This window comes from Oncorhynchus mykiss, chromosome 13 (assembly GCF_013265735.2).
Source record: "Oncorhynchus mykiss isolate Arlee chromosome 13, USDA_OmykA_1.1, whole genome shotgun sequence".
NCBI classification, from domain to species: Eukaryota; Metazoa; Chordata; class Actinopteri; order Salmoniformes; family Salmonidae; genus Oncorhynchus; species Oncorhynchus mykiss.
Window position 1 is genome coordinate 3,248,881 of NC_048577.1, and position 19,824 is coordinate 3,268,704.

The 19,824-nt window shown below is 40.1% G+C and overlaps 1 protein-coding gene across 1 annotated transcript in view; it reads left to right on the forward strand.

Moving 5' to 3' along the window:
* Positions 1–19,824, forward strand: part of LOC110489381 — a 124,968-nt gene that overhangs the window by 47,930 nt on the left and 57,214 nt on the right. The window contains exons 17-54 of the mRNA XM_036942553.1: positions 417–593; positions 709–740; positions 849–946; positions 1,054–1,082; positions 1,245–1,266; positions 1,386–1,413; positions 1,714–1,798; positions 2,226–2,372; positions 2,600–2,811; positions 3,301–3,401; positions 3,624–3,742; positions 3,839–4,015; positions 4,120–4,151; positions 4,274–4,371; positions 4,481–4,503; positions 4,725–4,746; positions 4,872–4,899; positions 5,008–5,092; positions 5,231–5,377; positions 5,587–5,798; positions 6,812–6,912; positions 10,337–10,455; positions 10,557–10,733; positions 11,098–11,129; positions 11,250–11,347; positions 11,457–11,479; positions 12,477–12,498; positions 12,621–12,648; positions 12,757–12,841; positions 12,978–13,124; positions 13,334–13,545; positions 14,314–14,414; positions 14,506–14,624; positions 18,133–18,309; positions 18,442–18,473; positions 18,595–18,692; positions 18,802–18,824; positions 19,693–19,714. Of these exons, the coding sequence (XP_036798448.1) occupies positions 417–593; positions 709–740; positions 849–946; positions 1,054–1,082; positions 1,245–1,266; positions 1,386–1,413; positions 1,714–1,798; positions 2,226–2,372; positions 2,600–2,811; positions 3,301–3,401; positions 3,624–3,742; positions 3,839–4,015; positions 4,120–4,151; positions 4,274–4,371; positions 4,481–4,503; positions 4,725–4,746; positions 4,872–4,899; positions 5,008–5,092; positions 5,231–5,377; positions 5,587–5,798; positions 6,812–6,912; positions 10,337–10,455; positions 10,557–10,733; positions 11,098–11,129; positions 11,250–11,347; positions 11,457–11,479; positions 12,477–12,498; positions 12,621–12,648; positions 12,757–12,841; positions 12,978–13,124; positions 13,334–13,545; positions 14,314–14,414; positions 14,506–14,624; positions 18,133–18,309; positions 18,442–18,473; positions 18,595–18,692; positions 18,802–18,824; positions 19,693–19,714 (3,490 nt within the window). The remainder of the gene's footprint in view (positions 1–416; positions 594–708; positions 741–848; positions 947–1,053; positions 1,083–1,244; positions 1,267–1,385; positions 1,414–1,713; positions 1,799–2,225; positions 2,373–2,599; positions 2,812–3,300; positions 3,402–3,623; positions 3,743–3,838; positions 4,016–4,119; positions 4,152–4,273; positions 4,372–4,480; positions 4,504–4,724; positions 4,747–4,871; positions 4,900–5,007; positions 5,093–5,230; positions 5,378–5,586; positions 5,799–6,811; positions 6,913–10,336; positions 10,456–10,556; positions 10,734–11,097; positions 11,130–11,249; positions 11,348–11,456; positions 11,480–12,476; positions 12,499–12,620; positions 12,649–12,756; positions 12,842–12,977; positions 13,125–13,333; positions 13,546–14,313; positions 14,415–14,505; positions 14,625–18,132; positions 18,310–18,441; positions 18,474–18,594; positions 18,693–18,801; positions 18,825–19,692; positions 19,715–19,824) is intronic.

The following is a 19,824-nucleotide window of genomic DNA, read 5'->3' on the forward strand; positions in this document are numbered from 1 at the left end:
CCATTTTCTACATTGTAGAATAATAGTGAAGAAATCAAAACTATTAAATAACACATATGGAATCATGTAGTAACCATAAAAAGTGTTAAACAAATCCAAACATATTTTATATTTGAGATTCTTCAAATAGCCACCCTTTGCCTTGATGACAGCTTTGCACACTCTTGGCATTCTCTCAACCAGCTTCACCTGGAATGCTTTTCCAACCGTCTTGAAGGAGTTCCCACATAGGCTGAGCACTTGTTGGCTGCTTTTCCTTCACTATGCGGTCCATGATTATACAGTACATAGATATTTGGATAATTATGTATTCTGTGATTATATTGAGTCACCATATCAGCAATTGTTATGTTTCTAACATTTGATAGAGAAACTGAATCTAATGCTTAATAACCTTCTTGTTTCCTCTCTTCCAGTTGTCAGCCCTGGAGGTTCTCTCTCCAAAGCAGACAGCAGAGCTGGTGGTGTTGCCTCTTCCTGGTCTTTCAGGGAAAGATGTCATCATCAACACAGTGTTTGACTACCTGACTGAGTCACCAAAGGAGAGGAAACTCCCTGACTTCCTGTACCACCTCATAAGGCTGTCTGTGGTGGTAATGACCCCAAAGATTATTAGTAAACACCTTGTAAATCTGTCTTTGAGTTAACTGAAAAAAACATTGTAGTCTTGCTTCATTATGGTGATGTTAACTTCTATCCTCTCCCCAGACTCCAGTCGGCTGCACGGTGTACCAGACCATGTAAGTCAAACTTGAGACAATAGGTTGATTAGGCGATCCATGATATGCGGATCTAGAAAATATTAAAGAGACCAATCTTTTAAATGACATTGTTTTTGTTTTCCACAGTTTTGTGAGGCTGTACCAAGCCATGTCAGCGTTGCCTCAAGAGATGGAGCCAATAATATGGGCCAGTGTTTATGACCTCACAGAATCTGCACCAATGGGTGAGTCAGGAGCACTGTCTTTTTCTCAAATCAGATTCCAGATATTATTATTATTTTTATTTTTTTACTCAATTTAATCTCTTTGTATTTTGTTTTCATGTGAATAGATTGTTCTCTGGTACCAGTTAACCAACAGGCAAGTCAGTTCATGTATCATTAAAATGTTTCCAGATTGTGAAAGAACATTGTTCTTTATGCTTCTTATATTACCCTGAACTGAACATAGGAGGAATGGACAACAGTAAGACTCTTCTCAGAGACTTTCCTTAATGATTATTTTGTCTCTCTTGTTTTCTAGTGTCCAGTGTCATCACACAATGGTAAATGTAGTTTAGTAAACAACAACTTGATACTGAACCCCCATTCTTTATCCCAGAACTGCACATTTAATCCAATATCAAATGTTCTGTGTCCTTATTTTTCTTTTTATCTCTCTCAGCAACAAGAGTCTGTGTCGGAGTTGACAGGTACAGTAAGACATTATTCAGACCAGACTAGGGTTGCAACATTCTTGTAACTGTCCCAAAATTCATATATATATATATATATATATGTTTTATTCTTGGTTGGAAGATGTAAAGAATAAGGAGGAAATAATCAAGTTATCTGGAATCTTCCAAACTGTTTTTCTGAAAAGTTGGGGAATTTGGGAAACTTCCCAGAATTCTGCAAACCTAGTCCATCCAAATGATTGAAACACACGGATCCTGATTGTGAGAGTTGGTTGTGAGTTTGACACTGATACTTCTGTCTTACCCGTGTTAAAGCTCGGCTCTACAACAGCTCTTGGACTCTGGGATCTCGACGGGACGTCTATGTGACTTCAGCATCAAACAATACGCCTGCTCACAGGTCTGGGTTGAACTGTCTTGAGACAATCATGTTTGTACTTATATATCACTGGCTTTGTGCTTATAGCCTTTGGCTTTCTGTGTTTACGAGTCACAGAAATAAACACTACATTTAACATTTGGATTAGTTATAAACATTCACCGGTGGTTCATGTTAACTACAGTGGGAAGTGACGTGTGGTCGAGCAGTTACAGTCGCTGACCCCGGCACACGTGTCATGTATGTCAGAGTCGGTTCAAATCCGTCCCACAGCCCTTTGACTCACCCTCCGTCTTTGTGTAGTGTAGACTTGACCATCTCTTCAATAAAGTCAAAAAAACATCACAAAGGACTAGGACTGCCTCACTCCCTAAAAGGTTGAAACAATGTGCAATGGAAGAAGTATGGAAGAAGTGTTAGTGGCTAAAGGACTTATCTTTTTCCACAGCTGAAAGACCTCAAAGCTGAGAACCTGGTCACACTGCTGAAATGTAAACTATCAGAGAACAACACAGACTCCAAAGAGACCTGGAAGCTGTTATTCACTAAAGCTTCTGCAGTTCTGGATCAGGCTCTTGTACTTCTCTCCAACCAGGTACGTCTGATTCTGAAAACATTGCGGGTGTCCTTACCAATGTCGACTTAACCAATTTCTCAGCCCTAGAGTTTCGGAATAGAGCATAAAAATTTAACAATTGTGTTCAAGGCCAGGAATGGTTTAGGGTTGGCCTAGTTTGAGGTTAAAGTTCAAGTAAGTATGTGGTGTATCGGGTCAGGGTTTGCTAAACCTTGAAGTAACCAACCACACCTCTTCCTCCCCAGTCTGAGCCTGTGATTGGCCCAGCACTATCCCAGGTGCTGGATGTGATTGGAGAGATCAGGGTCAACAGACTGACTGAGGATCAGCTGAGAGACAGTGATGTCATCAGGAAGTTGTTCTCTGGGCGTCTGAGAGCGTTTCTGCCATCTGCATCAGGAGGGTTTCTGCACTGCCTCAGCACCAAGAACCTCAGCTGTGACTCTTACCAAGCTGTGTTAGTGGTTACTATTTCGGTTTAGGGCCTTAGTGTGTCAGGTCCTCACACAGTTAGGTGTTAGGTCCTCATAATGTAGATATTAGGTCCTCATAATGTAGGTATTAGGTCCTCATAATGTAGGTATTAGGTCCTCATAATGTAGGTATTAGGTCCTCATAATGTAGGTAGTAGGTCCTCATAATGTAGGTATTAGGTCCTCATAATGTAGGTATTAGGTCCTCATAATGTAGGTAGTAGGTCCTCATAATGTAGGTATTAGGTCCTCATAATGTAGGTATTAGGTCCTCATAATGTAGGTATTAGGTCCTCATAATGTAGGTATTAGGTCCTCGTAATGCAGGTATTAGGTCCTCATAATGTAGGTATTAGCTCCTCATAATGTAGGTATTAGGTCCTCATGATGTAGGTATTAGGTCCTCATAATATTATGTCCCCTAAATGTTAGGTCCTTATAACTTAAACACATTACTCACATATTACTTTCAGGGTGAAGGAGTTTGGAGCCCAGTTTGATCACATGAACCTAGAGCAGCAGCAGCTGGTTCTGAAGGAGCTGGTCGTCCCCTTCCTGTCTCGACCCACATCAGGTAATCATCATCTGATTGCATGTTTGTTTTTGAATTGTTGATTGGTTAGTTTTTCAAGTATATCACATTGTTTTTTCATTTATTTTTTATTTGTTATAGTTGGTGATGACAGATAAAAAACATTACACAACGTAGATCTGCAAATTTGGATAGGTTTAGGCCTTTCGCATGTTTGTGTTTTGATGTTTATGTCTGTATGTTAATAATCCCCCTTCTCTCCAGACTCTGGCTGTGTGTCCAACTCTAACAGCAGTGTGGACTGGCTGCAGAAGAACTTGGGGCCGTTCTCAGTTCTTGTGTCCCTCGGGAACCTGTTGAATCTCAACACAGACTTCTCTCCTGTACGTCTCGTTTTCTGCCGACTACGCCACAATGATTATTCGTAGATATTTGTCCTTACCAAGTATTGATAACCTTCTTGTCTCCTCTCCTTCCAGTTGTCAGCCCTGGAGGTTCTCTCTCCAAAGCAGACAGCTGAGCTGGTGGTGTTGCCTCTTCCTGGTCTTCCAGGGAAAGATGTCATCGTCAACACAGTGTTTGACTACCTGACTGAGTCACCAAAGGAGAGGAGACTCCCTGAGTTCCTGTACCACCTCGTCAGGCTCTCTGAAGAGGTAACACTTTGTGCATTAGTAAACACAAGTTCTAACTTGTTTCTCAACTGATATTGATACTTTATCTTGTTGTTATATTGATGTTATATTGATGTCTTTTTCAGATGATGCTACCATGTGACAGCTTTAAGACCATGTAAGTGTATTCAACAGAAGTCTTAACGATGAAGAGGTCGTTTTTTTATCTTAATGACCTTGTAAAACCACAAAGCACCACTACTACACTTTGACATGTCCGTTTGTCTGTTTCTGTCTCAGCTTTGAGCGTCTGTACCAGGCCTTACCGTCTGCACCTCCAGAGATGGAGCCAGTTATTCAGGCCATTATAGACAACCTGATGCAGACCGCTCCAGAAGGTCAGTTGTCCTTCATTAACCTCGTTGACTATTTTAACACGAATAAGATTATTAAAAACAATATATCAACTGACTATTTTTCAATGCGTTTTCTAACTTTTGTTGACAGATTGCTTGCCGATGAATATGAAGGTGAGAATGTATCTCTTTTTTTGTTATTATATCTTTCATTGACTACTGTAATGAAGTAATGTAACTACTGTAATTGACTACTGTAATGAGGTAATGTAACTACTGTAATGAAGTAATGTAACTACTGTAATGAAGTAATGTAACTACTGTAATTGACTACTGTAATGAAAGGCACATTATTATTGATATCTTTGTAATATAATATCTTCTGTCTTTTTCAGTGCCCAATAACACCAGCGAACGGTAAAGTGTTTTCTCTGACAGCAACAACAGATGTGATGTGATACCTACTGTGTCGTATATATATTGCCGCATGAGAGTCTAAATCTAAACATGTATGTCTCTTTTTCTCTCCTGGTCACCTGCAGATACCAGAGTCTGTGAAGGAAATGCCAGGTAACAAGTTAACCACCTGTATCTTAGATCTACCTGGTCTTAATCCATTTAGAAAACTCTTATGGTGATCAGTGATATGACCGTTTGTTCTGTTTGATTCTTCTACAGTGATTCGCTACAAAGTTATTTGGCGACATCAAATACAGCGAACGTGCCCTGTACCTTTACCCTGGAGGAGTATGCCTGTGCATCGGTGAGATTTTTCCACTACAGCCGTGATTCTAGTGGATGAGAGACAAAGAGATACTGTGGAGATACACCAAGGTAGAGAAAACCCTCTGCATGTATTCATTCATTGACTCCATATATCATCTGTTCTTCTCTCTCGAAGCTGAAAGACTTCACTGCAGAACACCTGGTGTCTCTTCTGAGATGTAACCTGCCCGGCAACTCCTCTCACTCTAAAGAGACGTGGAAGGTTCTCCTCACCAAACTGACCTCTGTCTTAGACCAAGCTCTGGACATGTTCTCCAATATGGTGAGAATATACAGTAGATCAACGTTCCTTAAATGTGTGGGGCGCGTTCAGCAGGACGCAACGTTTGTGGAAAGTTCACATAGGAATTTGCTATGTAGGAATCACGGCGGTTCTATTCATGGTTTTCTATCTGCAACGTTCGAGAGCGTTTTACAACTGAACATGGCCCTGTTGTTCTGTTATTGAATGACCGATCTCTTCCTCCCCAGTCCAAACCTGTCATTGGTCCAGCAGTATCCCAGGCGCTCGATGTGATTGGAGAGATCCGGGTCAACAGACTGACTGAGGATCAGCTGAGAGACAGTGATGTCATCAGGAAGTGGTTCTCTGGGCGTCTGAGAGTGTTCCTGCCGTCTGCATCAGGAGTGTTTCTGCACTGCCTCAGCACCAAGAACCTCAGCTGTGACTCGTATCAACAGATGTATGTTTTATAACCGCCTCGTAACACTGGGTTCACATAATTTAGGTCCTCATAATTTAGGTCCTCATAATTTAGGTCCTCATAATTTAGGTCCTCATAATTTAGGTCCTCATAATTTAGGTCCTCATAATTTAGGTCCTCATAATTTAGGTCCTCATAATTTAGGTCCTCATTAGCTATACAACATTTGACAGTGGTATGTCAAAGAATATTTTATATACCATGTTGTCTTGACAATACCCCTCGAGAGGGGACTATGTTTGTCCCAGCAATTAGTAGCAGATATTGGTGCGTTCAGCTGACTGAGAGGAATCCAATACAATTTCCTGGATATTTCTAGGTCAAACACAAGGGGAGAAATCATGGGTTGGGGTCAGGGGTTAACCCACCATTAAGGACGTCGCGCCCAGATGGTTAACCCTCTAGAAACAAAGTGTTTTCTCAAGGATATTTACTGCCCTAACACATCATTTGTTTTCATCAAGCTTTTTCATTCTCTATTTAAGAACATCTAGTGGTATCTGAAACACATGTCAATATAGCATTTGATGAAACATTAGAAGTGTACCTTATTGCCATTACCTCAATGAAAGCACTAAATATCACAGTTGAAATGTCTAATTGGGTAATGCCAAATTTCAGTCAGAAGCACTACATATCACAGTTGAAATGTCTCATTGGGTAATGCCAAATTTCAGTCAGAAGGAAGTGTGGTTTAAAGTGTTGGAAATGCAGCAGAAATGTATTGGAAAGGTCAGGAAAACATCAGGGAAGATCTTTAGGCAATAAATGTGCCTGATCTTCTGTGTAGAAGAAACGGTCATCATTGCTTTCAATTCATTTTCTCCAGTCATTCTGAGCAGATTCTTTCGCAGTCGTCCTCTTCCCTTCTATCGAGTCCTGCTCAAACCGTTCAAACGCTAGAGCAACTTTTCTAGGAAGATGCTCCCGGTAGAGGTCCCGCGCGGACCTTGTATCTAGAGGCTTCATGATCTATATTTCCTTTCTCACAGACTGAGGGAGTTCAGCAATCAATTCGACCAAATGGACCAGATGAGACAAGAGCTGGTGGTCAAATACTTCATCCAGCCCTTCCTGACCAAAAACTCCTCAGGTATGGAAGATAGCAACTAGAGTAAAAGCAGCAAACTGTTCCTCATCTTCATTTAATCTTTGACCTTAACCAATCGGTATCTTCCCTCCAGACTCTGGCTGTGTGTCCAACTCTAACAGCAGTGTGGCCTGGCTGCAGAAGAACCTGGGGCGGTTTTCAGTCCTGGTGTCCCTCAGCGACATGTTGAAACTCAACACAGACTTCTCTCCTGTACGTCTCACTTTCTGCCGACTACGCCACTTTCTTTATACATACATATATTTTATTAAGGACACAATAAATGGGTTGTAAAGTATTCTAGTTAAGTCTGTACATCAGTAATGTTTTCACAGATCAGTTCACCCAGGTTAAAATGTCAGTTTTTTGATGTTGGAGAAGGTGTTTTGAACATTACAATCTCTCTCTTTCCACCTTTCTCCTTCCAGTTATCAGCCCTGGAGGTTCTCTCTCCAAAGCAGACAGCAGAGCTGGTGGTGTTGCCTCTTCCTGGTCTTCCAGGGAAAGATGTCATCATCAACACAGTGTTTGACTTCCTGTCTAAGTCACCAAAGGAGAGGAGACTCCCTGAGTTCCTGTACCACCTTTCCAGGCTGTCTGTGGTGGTAATGACCCCAAAGATTATTAGTAAACCAACTTGTAAAGCTGTCTTTGAGTTAACTGAAAAAAACATTGTAGTCTTGCTTCATTATGGTGATGTTAACTTCTATCCTCTCCCCAGACTCCAGTCGGCTGCACGGTGTACCAGACCATGTAAGTCAAACTTGAGACAATAGGTTGATTAGGCGATCCATGATATGCGGATCTAGAAAATATTAAAGAGACCAATCTTTTAAATGACATTGTTTTTGTTTTCCACAGTTTTGTGAGGCTGTACCAAGCCATGTCAGCGTTGCCTCAAGAGATGGAGCCAATAATATGGGCCAGTGTTTATGACCTCACAGAATCTGCACCAATGGGTGAGTCAGGAGCACTGTCTTTTTCTCAAATCAGATTCCAGATATTATTATTATTTTTATTTTTTTACTCAATTTAATCTCTTTGTATTTTGTTTTCATGTGAATAGATTGTTCTCTGGTACCAGTTAACCAACAGGCAAGTCAGTTCATGTATCATTAAAATGTTTCCAGATTGTGAAAGAACATTGTTCTTTATGCTTCTTATATTACCCTGAACTGAACATAGGAGGAATGGACAACAGTAAGACTCTTCTCAGAGACTTTCCTTAATTATTATTTTGTCTCTCTTTTTTTTCTAGTGTCCAGTGTCATCACACAATGGTAAATGTAGTTTAGTAAACAACAACTTGATACTGAACCCCCAATCTTTATCCCAGAACTGCACATTTAATCCAATATCAAATGTTCTGTATCCTTATTTTGTATTTTTATCTCTCTCAGCAACAAGAGTCTGTGTCGGAGTTGACAGGTATAGTAAGACATTATTCAGACCAGACTAGGGTTGCAAAATTCTTGTAATTGTCCCAAAATTCATATATATATATTTATTCTTGGTTGGAAGATGTAAAGAATAAGGAGGAAATAATCAAGTTATCTGGAATCTTCCAAACTGTTTTTCTGAAAAATTGGGCATTTTGGGAAACTTCCCAGAATTTTGCAAACCTAGTCCATCCAAATGATTGAAACACGCGGATCCTGATTGTGAGAGTTGGTTGTGAGTTTGACACTGATACTTCTGTCTTACCCGTGTTAAAGCTCGGCTCTACAACAGCTCTTGGACTCTGGGATCTCGCCGGGACGTCTATGTGACTTCAGCATCCAACAATACGCCTGCTCACAGGTCTGGGTTGAACTGTCTTGAGACAATCATGTTTGTACTTATATATCACTGGCTTTGTGCTTATAGCCTTTGGCTTTCTGTATTTACGAGTCACAGAAAAAAACACTACATTTAACATTTGGATTAGTTATAAACATTCACTGGTGGTTTATGTTAACTACAGTGGAAAGTGACGTGTGTTCGAGCAGTTACAGTCGCTGACCCCGGCACACGTGTCATGTATGTCAGAGTCGGTTCAAATCCGTCCCACAGCCCTTTGACTCACCCTCCGTCTTTCCTGCACTTGACCATCTCTTCAATAAAGTCAAAAAAACATCCAAAAGGACTAGGACTGTCTCACTCCCTAAAAGGTTGAAACAATGTGCAATGGAAGAAGTATGGCTAAAGGACTTATCTTTTTCCACAGCTGAAAGACCTCAAAGCTGAGAACCTGGTCACACTGCTGAAATGTAAACTATCAGAGAACAACACAGACTCCAAAGAGACCTGGAAGCTGTTATTCACTAAAGCTTCTGCAGTTCTGGATCAGGCTCTTGTACTTCTCTCCAACCAGGTACGTCTGATTCTGAAAACATTGCGGGTGTCCTTACCAATGTTGACTTAACCAATTTCTCAGCCCTAGAGTTTCCGAATAGAGCATACAAATTTAACAATTGTGTTCAAGGCCAGGAATGGTTTAGGGTTGGCCTAGTTTGAGGTTAAAGTTCAAGTAAGTATGTGGTGTATCGGGTCAGGGTTTGCCAAACCTTGAAGTAACCAACCACATCTCTTCCTCCCCAGTCTGAGCCTGTGATTGGCCCAGCACTATCCCAGGTGCTGGATGTGATTGGAGAGATCAGGGTCAACAGACTGACTGAGGATCAGCTGAGAGACAGTGATGTCATCAGGAAGTTGTTCTCTGGGCGTCTGAGAGTGTTTCTGCCGTCTGCATCCGGAGGGTTTCTGCACTGCCTCAGCACCAAGAACCTCAGCTGTGACTCTTACCAAGCTGTGTAAGTGGTTACTATTTGGGTTTATGACCTTAGTGTGTCAGGTCCTCACAAAGTTAGGTGTTAGGTCCTCATAATGTAGGTATTAGGTCCTCATAATGTAGGTATTAGGTCCTCATAATGTAGGTATTAGGTCCTCATAATGTAGGTATTAGGTCCTCATAATGTAGGTATTAGGTCCTCATAATGTAGGTATTAGGACCTCATAATGTAGGTATTAGGTCCTCATAATGTAGGTGTTAGGTCCTCATAATGTTATGTCCCCTAAATGTTAGGTCCTTATAACTTATACACATTACTCACGTATCACTTTCAGGGTGAAGGAGTTTGGAGCCCAGTTTGATCACATGAACCTAGAGCAGCAGCAGCTGGATCTGAAGGAGCTGGTCGTCCCCTTCCTGTCTCGACCCACATCAGGTAATCATCAGCTGATTCGATGTTTGTAATTGAGTTGTTGATTGGTTCGTTTTTCAAGTATATCACAATGTTTTTTCAATTATTTTTTATTTTTTATAGTTGGTGATGACATATAAAAACATTACACAACGTAGACCTGCGAATTTGGATAGGTTTAGGCCTTTCGCATGTTTGTGTTTTGATGTTTATGTCTGTATGTTAATAATCCCCCTTCTCTCCAGACTCTGGCTGTGTGTCCAACTCTAACAGCAGTGTGGACTGGCTGCAGAAGAACTTGGGGCCGTTCTCAGTTCTTGTGTCCCTCGGGAACCTGTTGAATCTCAACACAGACTTCTCTCCTGTACGTCTCGTTTTCTGCCGACTACGCCACAATGATTATACGTTGATATTTGTCCTTTGTCCTTATCAATATTGATAACCTTCTTGTTTCCTCTCTTCCAGTTGTCAGCCCTGGAGGTTCTCTCTCCAAAGCAGACAGCAGAGCTGGTGGTGTTGCCTCTTCCTGGTCTTCCAGGGAAAGATGTCATCGTCAACACAGTGTTTGACTACCTGACCGAGTCACCAAAGGAGAGGAGACTCCCTGAGTTCCTGTACCACCTCGTCAGGCTCTCTGAAGAGGTAACACTTTGTGCATTAGGAAACACAAGTTCTAACTTGTTTCTCAACTGATATTGATACTTTATCTTGTTGTTATATTGATGTTATTGTTGTTGTTGTTATATTTATGTTATTGTTCTTGTTGTTATATTGATGTTGTTGTTGTTGTTGTTATATTGATGTTATTGTTGTTGTTGTTATATTGATGTTATTGTTGTTGTTGTTATATTGATGTTGTTGTTGTTGTTGTTATATTGATGTTATTGTTGTTGTTGTTATATTGATTTTATTGTTCTTGTTGTTATATTGATGTTATTGTTGTTGTTGTTATATTGATGTTATTGGTGTTGTTGTTATATTGATGTTATATTGATGTCCTTTTCAGATGATGCTACCATGTGACAGCTTTAAGACCATGTAAGTGGATTCAACAGAAGTCTTAATGATGAAGAGGTCGTTTTTATCTTAATGACCTTGTAAAACCACAAAGCACCACTACTACACTTTGACATGTCCGTTTGTCTGTGTCTGTCTCAGCTTTGAGCGTCTGTACCAGGCCTTACCGTCTGCACCTCCAGAGACGGAGCCAGTTATTCAGGCCATTATAGACAACCTGATGCAGACCGCTCCAGAAGGTCAGTCGTCCTTCATTAACCACGTTGACTATTTTAACACGAATAAGATTACTAAAAACAATATATCGACTGACTATTTTTCAATGCGTTTTCTAACTTTTGTTGACAGATTGCTTGCCGATGAATATGAAGGTAAGGCTGTATCTCTTTTTTTGTTATTATATCTTTCATTGACTACAGCAATGAGGTAATGTAACTACTGTAATTGACTACTGTAATGAAGTAATGTAACTACTGTAATTGACTACTGTAATGAGGTAATGTAACTACTGTAATTGACTACTGTAATGAAGTAATGTAACTACTGTAATTGACTACTGTAATGAAGTAATGTAACTACTGTAATTGACTACTGTAATGAAGTAATGTAACTACTGTAATTGACTGTTGTAATGAAGTAATGTAACTACTATAATTGACTGCTGTAATGAGGTAATGTAACTACTGTAATTGACTGCTGTAATGAGGTAATGTAACTACTGTAATTGACTGTTGCAATGAAGTAATGTAACTACTGTAATTGACTACTGTAATGAAGTAATGTAACTACTGTAATTGACTGTTGCAATGAAGTAATGTAACTACTGTAATTGACTACTGTAATGAAGTAATGTAACTACTGTAATTGACTGTTGTAATGAAGTAATGTAACTACTATAATTGACTGCTGTAATGAGGTAATGTAACTACTGTAATTGACTGCTGTAAGGAGGTAATGTAACTACTGTAATTGACTACTGTAATGAAGTAATGTAACTACTGTAATTGACTACTGTAATGAGGTAAGGTAACTACTGTAATTGACTACTGTAATGAGGTAATGTAACTACTGTAATTGACTACTTTAATGAAGTAATGTAACTACTGTAATTGACTACTGTAATGTAGTAATGTAACTACTGTAATTGACTACTTTAATGAGGTAATGTAACTACTGTAATTGACTACTGTAATGAGGTAAACTTACTACTGTAATTGACTACTGTAATGAAGTAATGTAACTACTGTAATTGACCACTGTCAAAAAGTAATGTAACTACTGTAATATAACTACTGTAATTGACTACTGTAATGAAATGGCCTATTATTATTGATACCTTTGTAATATAATATCTTCTGTCTTTTTCAGTGTCCAATAACACCAGCGAACGGTAAGTGTTTTCTCTGACAGCAACAACAGATATAATGTGATACCTACCGTATCGTATATATATTGCCGCATGAGAGTCTAAATCTAAACATGTATGTCTCTTTGTCTCCTGGTCACCTGCAGATACCAGAGTCTGTGAAGGAAATGCCAGGTAACAAGTTAACCACCTGTATCTTAGATCTACCTGGTCTTAATCCATTTAGAAAACTCCTATGGTGATCAGTGATATGACCGTTGGTTCTATTTGATTCTTCTACAGTGATTCGCTACAAAGTTATTTGGCGACATCAAATACAGCGAACGTGCCCTGTACCTTTACCCTGGAGGAGTATGCCTGTGCATCGGTGAGATTTTTCCACTACAGCCGTGATTCTAGTGGATGAGAGACAAAGTGATACTGTGGAGATACACCAAGGTAGAGAAAACCCTCTACATGTATTCATTCATTGACTCCATATATCATCTGTTCTTCTCTCGAAGCTGAAAGACTTCACTGCAGAACACCTGGTGTCTCTTCTGAGATGTAACCTGCCCGGCAACTCCTCTCACTCTAAAGAGACGTGGAAGGTTCTCCTCACCAAACTGACCTCTGTCTTAGACCAAGCTCTGGACATGTTCTCCAATATGGTGAGAATATACAGTAGATCAACGTTCCTTAAATGTGTGGGGCGCGTTCAGCAGGACGCAACGTTTGTGGAAAGTTCACATAGGAATATGCTATGTAGGAATTACGGCGGTTCTATTCATGGTTTTCTATCTGCAACGTTCGAGAGCGTTTTGCAACTGAACGTGGCCCTGTTGTTCTGTTATTGAATGACCGATCTCGTCCTCCCCAGTCCAAACCTGTGATTGGTCCAGCAGTATCCCAGGCGCTCGATGTGATTGGAGAGATCCGGGTCAACAGACTGACTGAGGATCAGCTGAGAGACAGTGATGTCATCAGGAAGTGGTTCTCTGGGCGTCTGAGACTGTTCCTGCCGTCTGCATCAGGAGTGTTTCTGCACTGCCTCAGCACCAAGAACCTGAGCTGTGACTCGTATCAACAGATGTATGTAATTGTTAAAGGGGATACTTTGGGAGACCATTTACCTACATCTCCAAAGACAGATGTATGTAATGGTTAAAGGGGATACTTTGGGAGACCATTTACCTACGTCTCCAGAGACAGATGTACTCTTGGATACCATCTTTATGTCTCTGCGCTGATCAGTTTGAAAGGAAGTTGCTGAAGACTACTGCTAAGGCAATTGCTAACTAGCATTAGCGTCAATGACCGGAAGTTTATGCAGATACCCATAGACGTCCAATCATGGCGCTAACTCTAGTTAGCATTGGCTGGCGAAACTACGTCTAACTTCTTTCATACCGGGCACAGAGACATAAAAACATGGTGTCCACAAGTTCATCTGACTCTGGGGAAGTTGATACAGGGCCTCATTGCCAAAATAATGAAGAATCCGTTAATAGATTAATATTAATGCATAACATGTATTAATTTGACTACTACCTGCAGTCAATTGACCAAATAGCACTCTATTGGACTCATTTGGTGAGAGAAAGCAAAAATTCAGAAAATGCAGTGTTTTTAAATGTCAAAAATGTTTCGTTACATTTTATTTTTTTGTGATTAATATAAACTGTAATATTGGGATGAAACATCAAAATGTAAAACATTTCAACTCTATATCTGGCAGAGTACTTTTTTAAAAGTTCCGACCACCAAGAAACACTCTGTGACCCTGATATAGCCCACTGCAGTAAAGGGTTAATGTGATTCATATCGAGCTGATAGTATGTTCTGTTTCCTTTCTCACAGACTGAGGGAGTTCAGCAATCAATTCGACCAAATGGACCAGATGAGACAAGAGCTGCTGGTCAAATACTTAATCCAGCCCTTCCTGACTAAAAACTCCTCAGGTATAGAAGATAGCAACTAGAGTAAAAGCAGCAAACTGTTCCTCATCTTCATTTAATCTTTGAACTTAACCAATCGGTCTCCTCCCTCCAGACTCTGGCTGTGTGTCCAACTCTAACAGCAGTGTGGCCTGGCTGCAGAAGAACCTGGGGCGGTTTTCAGTCCTGGTGTCCCTCAGCGACCTGTTGAAACTCAACACAGACTTCTCTCCTGTACGTCTCACTTTCTGCCGACTACGCCACTTTGTTTATACATGCATATATTTTACTAAGGACACAATAAATGGGTTGTAAAGTATTCTAGTTAAGTCTGTACATCAGTAATGTTTTCACAGATCAGTTCACGCAGGTTAAAATGTCAGTTTTTGATGTTGGAGGAGGTGTTTTGAATATTACAATCTCTCTTTCCACCTTTCTCCTTCCAGTTGTCAGCCCTGGAGGTTATCTCTCCAAAGCAGACAGCAGAGCTGGTGGTGTTGCCTCTTCCTGGTCTTCCAGGGAAAGATGTCATCATCAACACAGTGTTTGACTTCCTGTCTAAGTCACCAAAGGAGAGGAGACTCCATGAGTTCCTGTACCACCTTTCCAGGCTGTCTGTGGTGGTAATGATCCCAAAGATTATTAGTAAACACCTTGTAAAGCTGTCTTTGAGTTAAAAAAAACATTGTAGTCTTGCTTCAATATGTTGATGTTAACTTCTATCCTCTCCCCAGACTCCAGTCGGCTGCACGGTGTACCAGACCATGTAAGTCTGACTTGAGACAATAGGTTGATTAGGCGATCCATGATATGCGGATCTATTAATTGCATAAATATTCTCTATGTTCATGTGAAAAGATTAAAGATACCAATCTTTTAAATGACATTGTTTTTGTTTTCCACAGTTTTGTGAGGCTGTACCAAGCCATGTCAGCGTTGCCTCAAGAAATGGAGCCAATCATCTGGGCCAGTGTTTATGACCTCACAGAATCTGCACCAATGGGTGAGTCAGGAGCACTGTCTTTTTCTCAAATCAGATTCCAGATATAATTTGTTTAAATTTTTTTTTTACTCAATTTAATCTCTTTGTATTTTGTTTTCATGTGAATAGATTGTTCTCTGGTGCCAGTTAACCAACAGGCAAGTCAGTTCATGTATCATAAAAATGTTTCCAGATTGTGAAAGAACATTGTTCTTTATGCTTCTTATATTACCCTGAACTGAACATAGGAGGAATGGACAACAGTAAGACTCTTCTCAGAGACTTTCCTTAATGATTATTTTGTCTCTCTTTTTTCCAGTGTCCAGTGTCATCACACAATGGTAAATGTAGTTTAGTAAACAACAACTTGATACTGAACCCCAATCTTTATCCCAGAACTGCACATTTAATCCAATATCAAATGTTCTGTATCCTTATTTTTCTTTTCATCTCTCTCAGCAACAAGAGTCTGTGTCGGAGTTGACAGGTACAGTAAGACATTATTCAGACCAGACTAGGGTTGCAACATTCTTGTAACTGTCCCAAAATTCATATATATATATTTTTATTCTTGGTTGGAAGATGTAAAGAATAAGGAGGAAATAATCAAGTTATCTGGAATCTTCCAAACTGTTTTTCTGAAAAGTTGGGCGTTTTGGGAAACTTCCCAGAATTCTGCAAACCTAGTCCATCCAAATGATTGAAACACACAGATCCTGATTGTGAGTGTTGGTTGTGAGTTTGACACTGATACTTCTGTCTTACCCGTGTTATAGCTGGGCTCTACAACAGCTCTTGGACTCTGGGATCTCGCCGGGACGTCTATGTGACTTCAGCATCAAACAATACACCTGCTCACAGGTCTGGGTTGAACTGTCTTGAGACAATCATGTTTGTACTTATATATCACTGGCTTTGTGCTTATAGCCTTTGGCTTTCTGTGTTTACGAGTCACAGAAAATAAACACTACATTTTACATTTGGAGTAGTTATATTGGGGTGGCAGGGTATCATAGTGGTTAGAGTGTTGGACTAGGAACCGGAAGGTTGCAAGTTCAAACCCCCGAGCTGACAAGGTACAAATCTGTCATTCTGCCCCTGAACAGGCACTTAAACCCACTGTTCCTAGGCCGTCATTGAAAATAAGAATTTGTTCTTAAGTGAATGACTTGCCTAGTAAAATACATAAATAAACATTCACTGGTGGTTCATGTTAACTACAGTGGAAAGTGACGTGTGGTCGAGCAGTTACAGTCCCTCGGTTCAAATCCGTCCCACAGCCCTTTGACTCACCCTCCGTCTTTCCTACACTTGACCATCTCTTCAATAAAGTCAAAAAAACATCCAAAAGGACTAGGACTGCCTCACTCCCTAAAAGGTTGAAACAATGTGCAATGGAAGAAGTATGGCTAAAGGACTTATATTTTTCCACAGCTGAAAGACCTCAAAGCTGAGAACCTGGTCACACTGCTGAAATGTAAACTATCAGAGAACAACACAGACTCCAAAGAGACCTGGAAGCTGTTCTTCACTAAAGCTTCTGCAGTTCTGGATCAGGCTCTTGTACTTCTCTCCAACCAGGTACGTCTGATTCTGAAAACATTGCGGGTGTCCTTACCAATGTCGACTTAACCAATTTCTCAGCCCTAGAGTTTCCGAATAGAGCATAAAAATTTAACAATTGTGTTCAAGGCCAGGAATGGTTTAGGGTTGGCGTAGTTTGAGGTTAAAGTTCAAGTAAGTATGTGGTGTATCGGGTCAGGGTTTGCCAAACCTTGAAGTAACCAACCACATCTCTTCCTCCCCAGTCTGAGCCTGTGATTGGCCCAGCACTATCCCAGGTGCTGGATGTGATTGGAGAGATCAGGGTCAACAGACTGACTGAGGATCAGCTGAGAGACAGTGATGTCATCAGGAAGTTGTTCTCTGGGCGTCTGAGAGCGTTTCTGCCGTCTGCATCCGGAGGGTTTCTGCACTGCCTCAGCACCAAGAACCTCAGCTGTGACTCTTACCAAGCTGTGTAAGTGGTTACTATTTGGGTTTATGACCTTAGTGTGTCAGGTCCTCACAAAGTTAGGTGTTAGGTCCTCATAATGTAGGTATTAGGTCCTCATAATGTAGGTATTAGGTCCTCATAATGTAGGTGTTAGGTCCTCATAATGTTATGTCCCCTAAATGTTAGGTCCTTATAACTTATACACATTACTCACGTATTACTTTCAGGGTGAAGGAGTTTGGAGCCCAGTTTGATCACATGAACCTAGAGCAGCAGCAGCTGATTCTGAAGGAGCTGGTCGTCCCCTTCCTGTCTCGACCCACATCAGGTAATCATCAGCTGATTCGATGTTTGTTTTTGAGTTGTTGATTGGTTCGTTTTTCAAGTATATCACAATGTTTTTTCAATTATTTTGTATTTTTTATAGTTGGTGATGACATATAAAAACATTACACAACGTAGACCTGCGAATTTGGATAGGTTTAGGCCATTCGCATGTTTGTGTTTTGATGTTTATGTCTGAATGTTAATAATCCCCCTTCTCTCCAGACTCTGGCTGTGTGTCCAACTCTAACAGCAGTGTGGACTGGCTGCAGAAGAACTTGGGGCCGTTCTCAGTTCTTGTGTCCCTCGGGAACCTGTTGAATCTCAACACAGACTTCTCTCCTGTACGTCTCACTTTCTGCCGACTACGCCACAATGATTATTTGTAGATATTTGTCTTTACCAAGTATTGATAACCTTCTTGTCTCCTCTCCTTCCAGTTGTCAGCCCTGGAGGTTCTCTCTCCAAAACAGACAGCAGAGCTGGTGGTGTTGCCTCTTCCTGGTCTTCCAGGGAAAGATGTCATCGTCAACACAGTGTTTGACTACCTGACTGAGTCACCAAAGGAGAGGAGACTCCCTGAGTTCCTGTACCACCTCGTCAGGCTCTCTGAAGAGGTAACACTTTGTGCATTAGTAAACAATAGTCCTAACTTGTTCTTCAACTGATATTGATACTTTATCTCGTTATTATATTGATGTTATTGTTGTTGTTGTTATATTGATGAAGCCCTTTGATGTCCTTTTCAGATGATGCTACCATGTGACAGCTTTAAGACCATGTAAGTGGATTCAACAGAAGTCTAACAATGAAGAGGTCGTTTTTTTATCTTAATGACCTTGTAAAACCACAAAGCACCACTACTACACTTTGACATGTCCGTTTGTCTGTGTCTGTCTCAGCTTTGAGCGTCTGTACCAGGCCTTACCGTCTGCACCTCCAGAGACGGAGCCAGTTATTCAGGCCATTATAGACAACCTGATGCAGACCGCTCCAGAAGGTCAGTCGTCCTTCATTAACCACGTTGACTATTTTAACACGAATAAGATTACTAAAAACAATATATCGACTGACTATTTTTCAATGCGTTTTCTAACTTTTGTTGACAGATTGCTTGCCGATGAATATGAAGGTGAGAATGTATTTATTTTTTGTTATTATATCTTTCATTGACTACCGTAATGAAGTAATGTAACTACTGTAATTGACTACTGTAATGAAGTAATGTAACTACTGTAATTGACTACTGTAATGAAGTAATGTAACTACTGTAATTGACTACTGTAATGAAGTAATGGAACTACTGTAATTGACTGTTGCAATGAAGTAATGTAACTACTGTAATTGACTACTGTAATGAAGTAATGTAACTACTGTAATTGACTACTGTAATGAAGTAATGTAACTACTGTAATTGACTACTGTAATGAAGTAATGTAACTACTGTAATTGACTGTTGCAATGAAGTAATGTAACTACTGTAATTGATTACTGTAATGAAGTAATGTAACTACTGTAATTGACTACTGTAATGAGGTAATGTAACTACTGTAATGTCTTCCGTAATGAAGTAATGTAACTACTGTAATTGACTGCTGTAATGAGGTAATGTAACTACTGTAATTGACTACTGTAATTGATGACTGTAATGAAGTAATGTAACTACTGTAATTGATTACTGTAATGAAGTAATGTAACTACTGTAATTGACTACTGTAATGAAGTAATGTAACTACTGTAATTGACTACTGTAATGAAGTAATGTAACTACTGTAATTGACTACTGTAATGAAGTAATGTAACTACTGTAATTGACTACTGTAATGAAGTAATGTAACTACTGTAATTGACTACTGTAATGAAGTAATGTAACTACTGTAATTGACTACTGTAATGAAGTAATGTAACTACTGTAATATAACTACTGTAATTGACTACTGTAATGAAATGGCCTATTATTATTGATACCTTTGTAATATAATATCTTCTGTCTTTTTCAGTGTCCAATAACACCAGCGAACGGTAAGTGTTTTCTCTGACAGCAACAACAGATGTGACACCTGCCGTATCGTATATATATTGCCGCATGAGAGTCTAAATCTAAACATGTATGTCTCTTTTTCTCTCCTGGT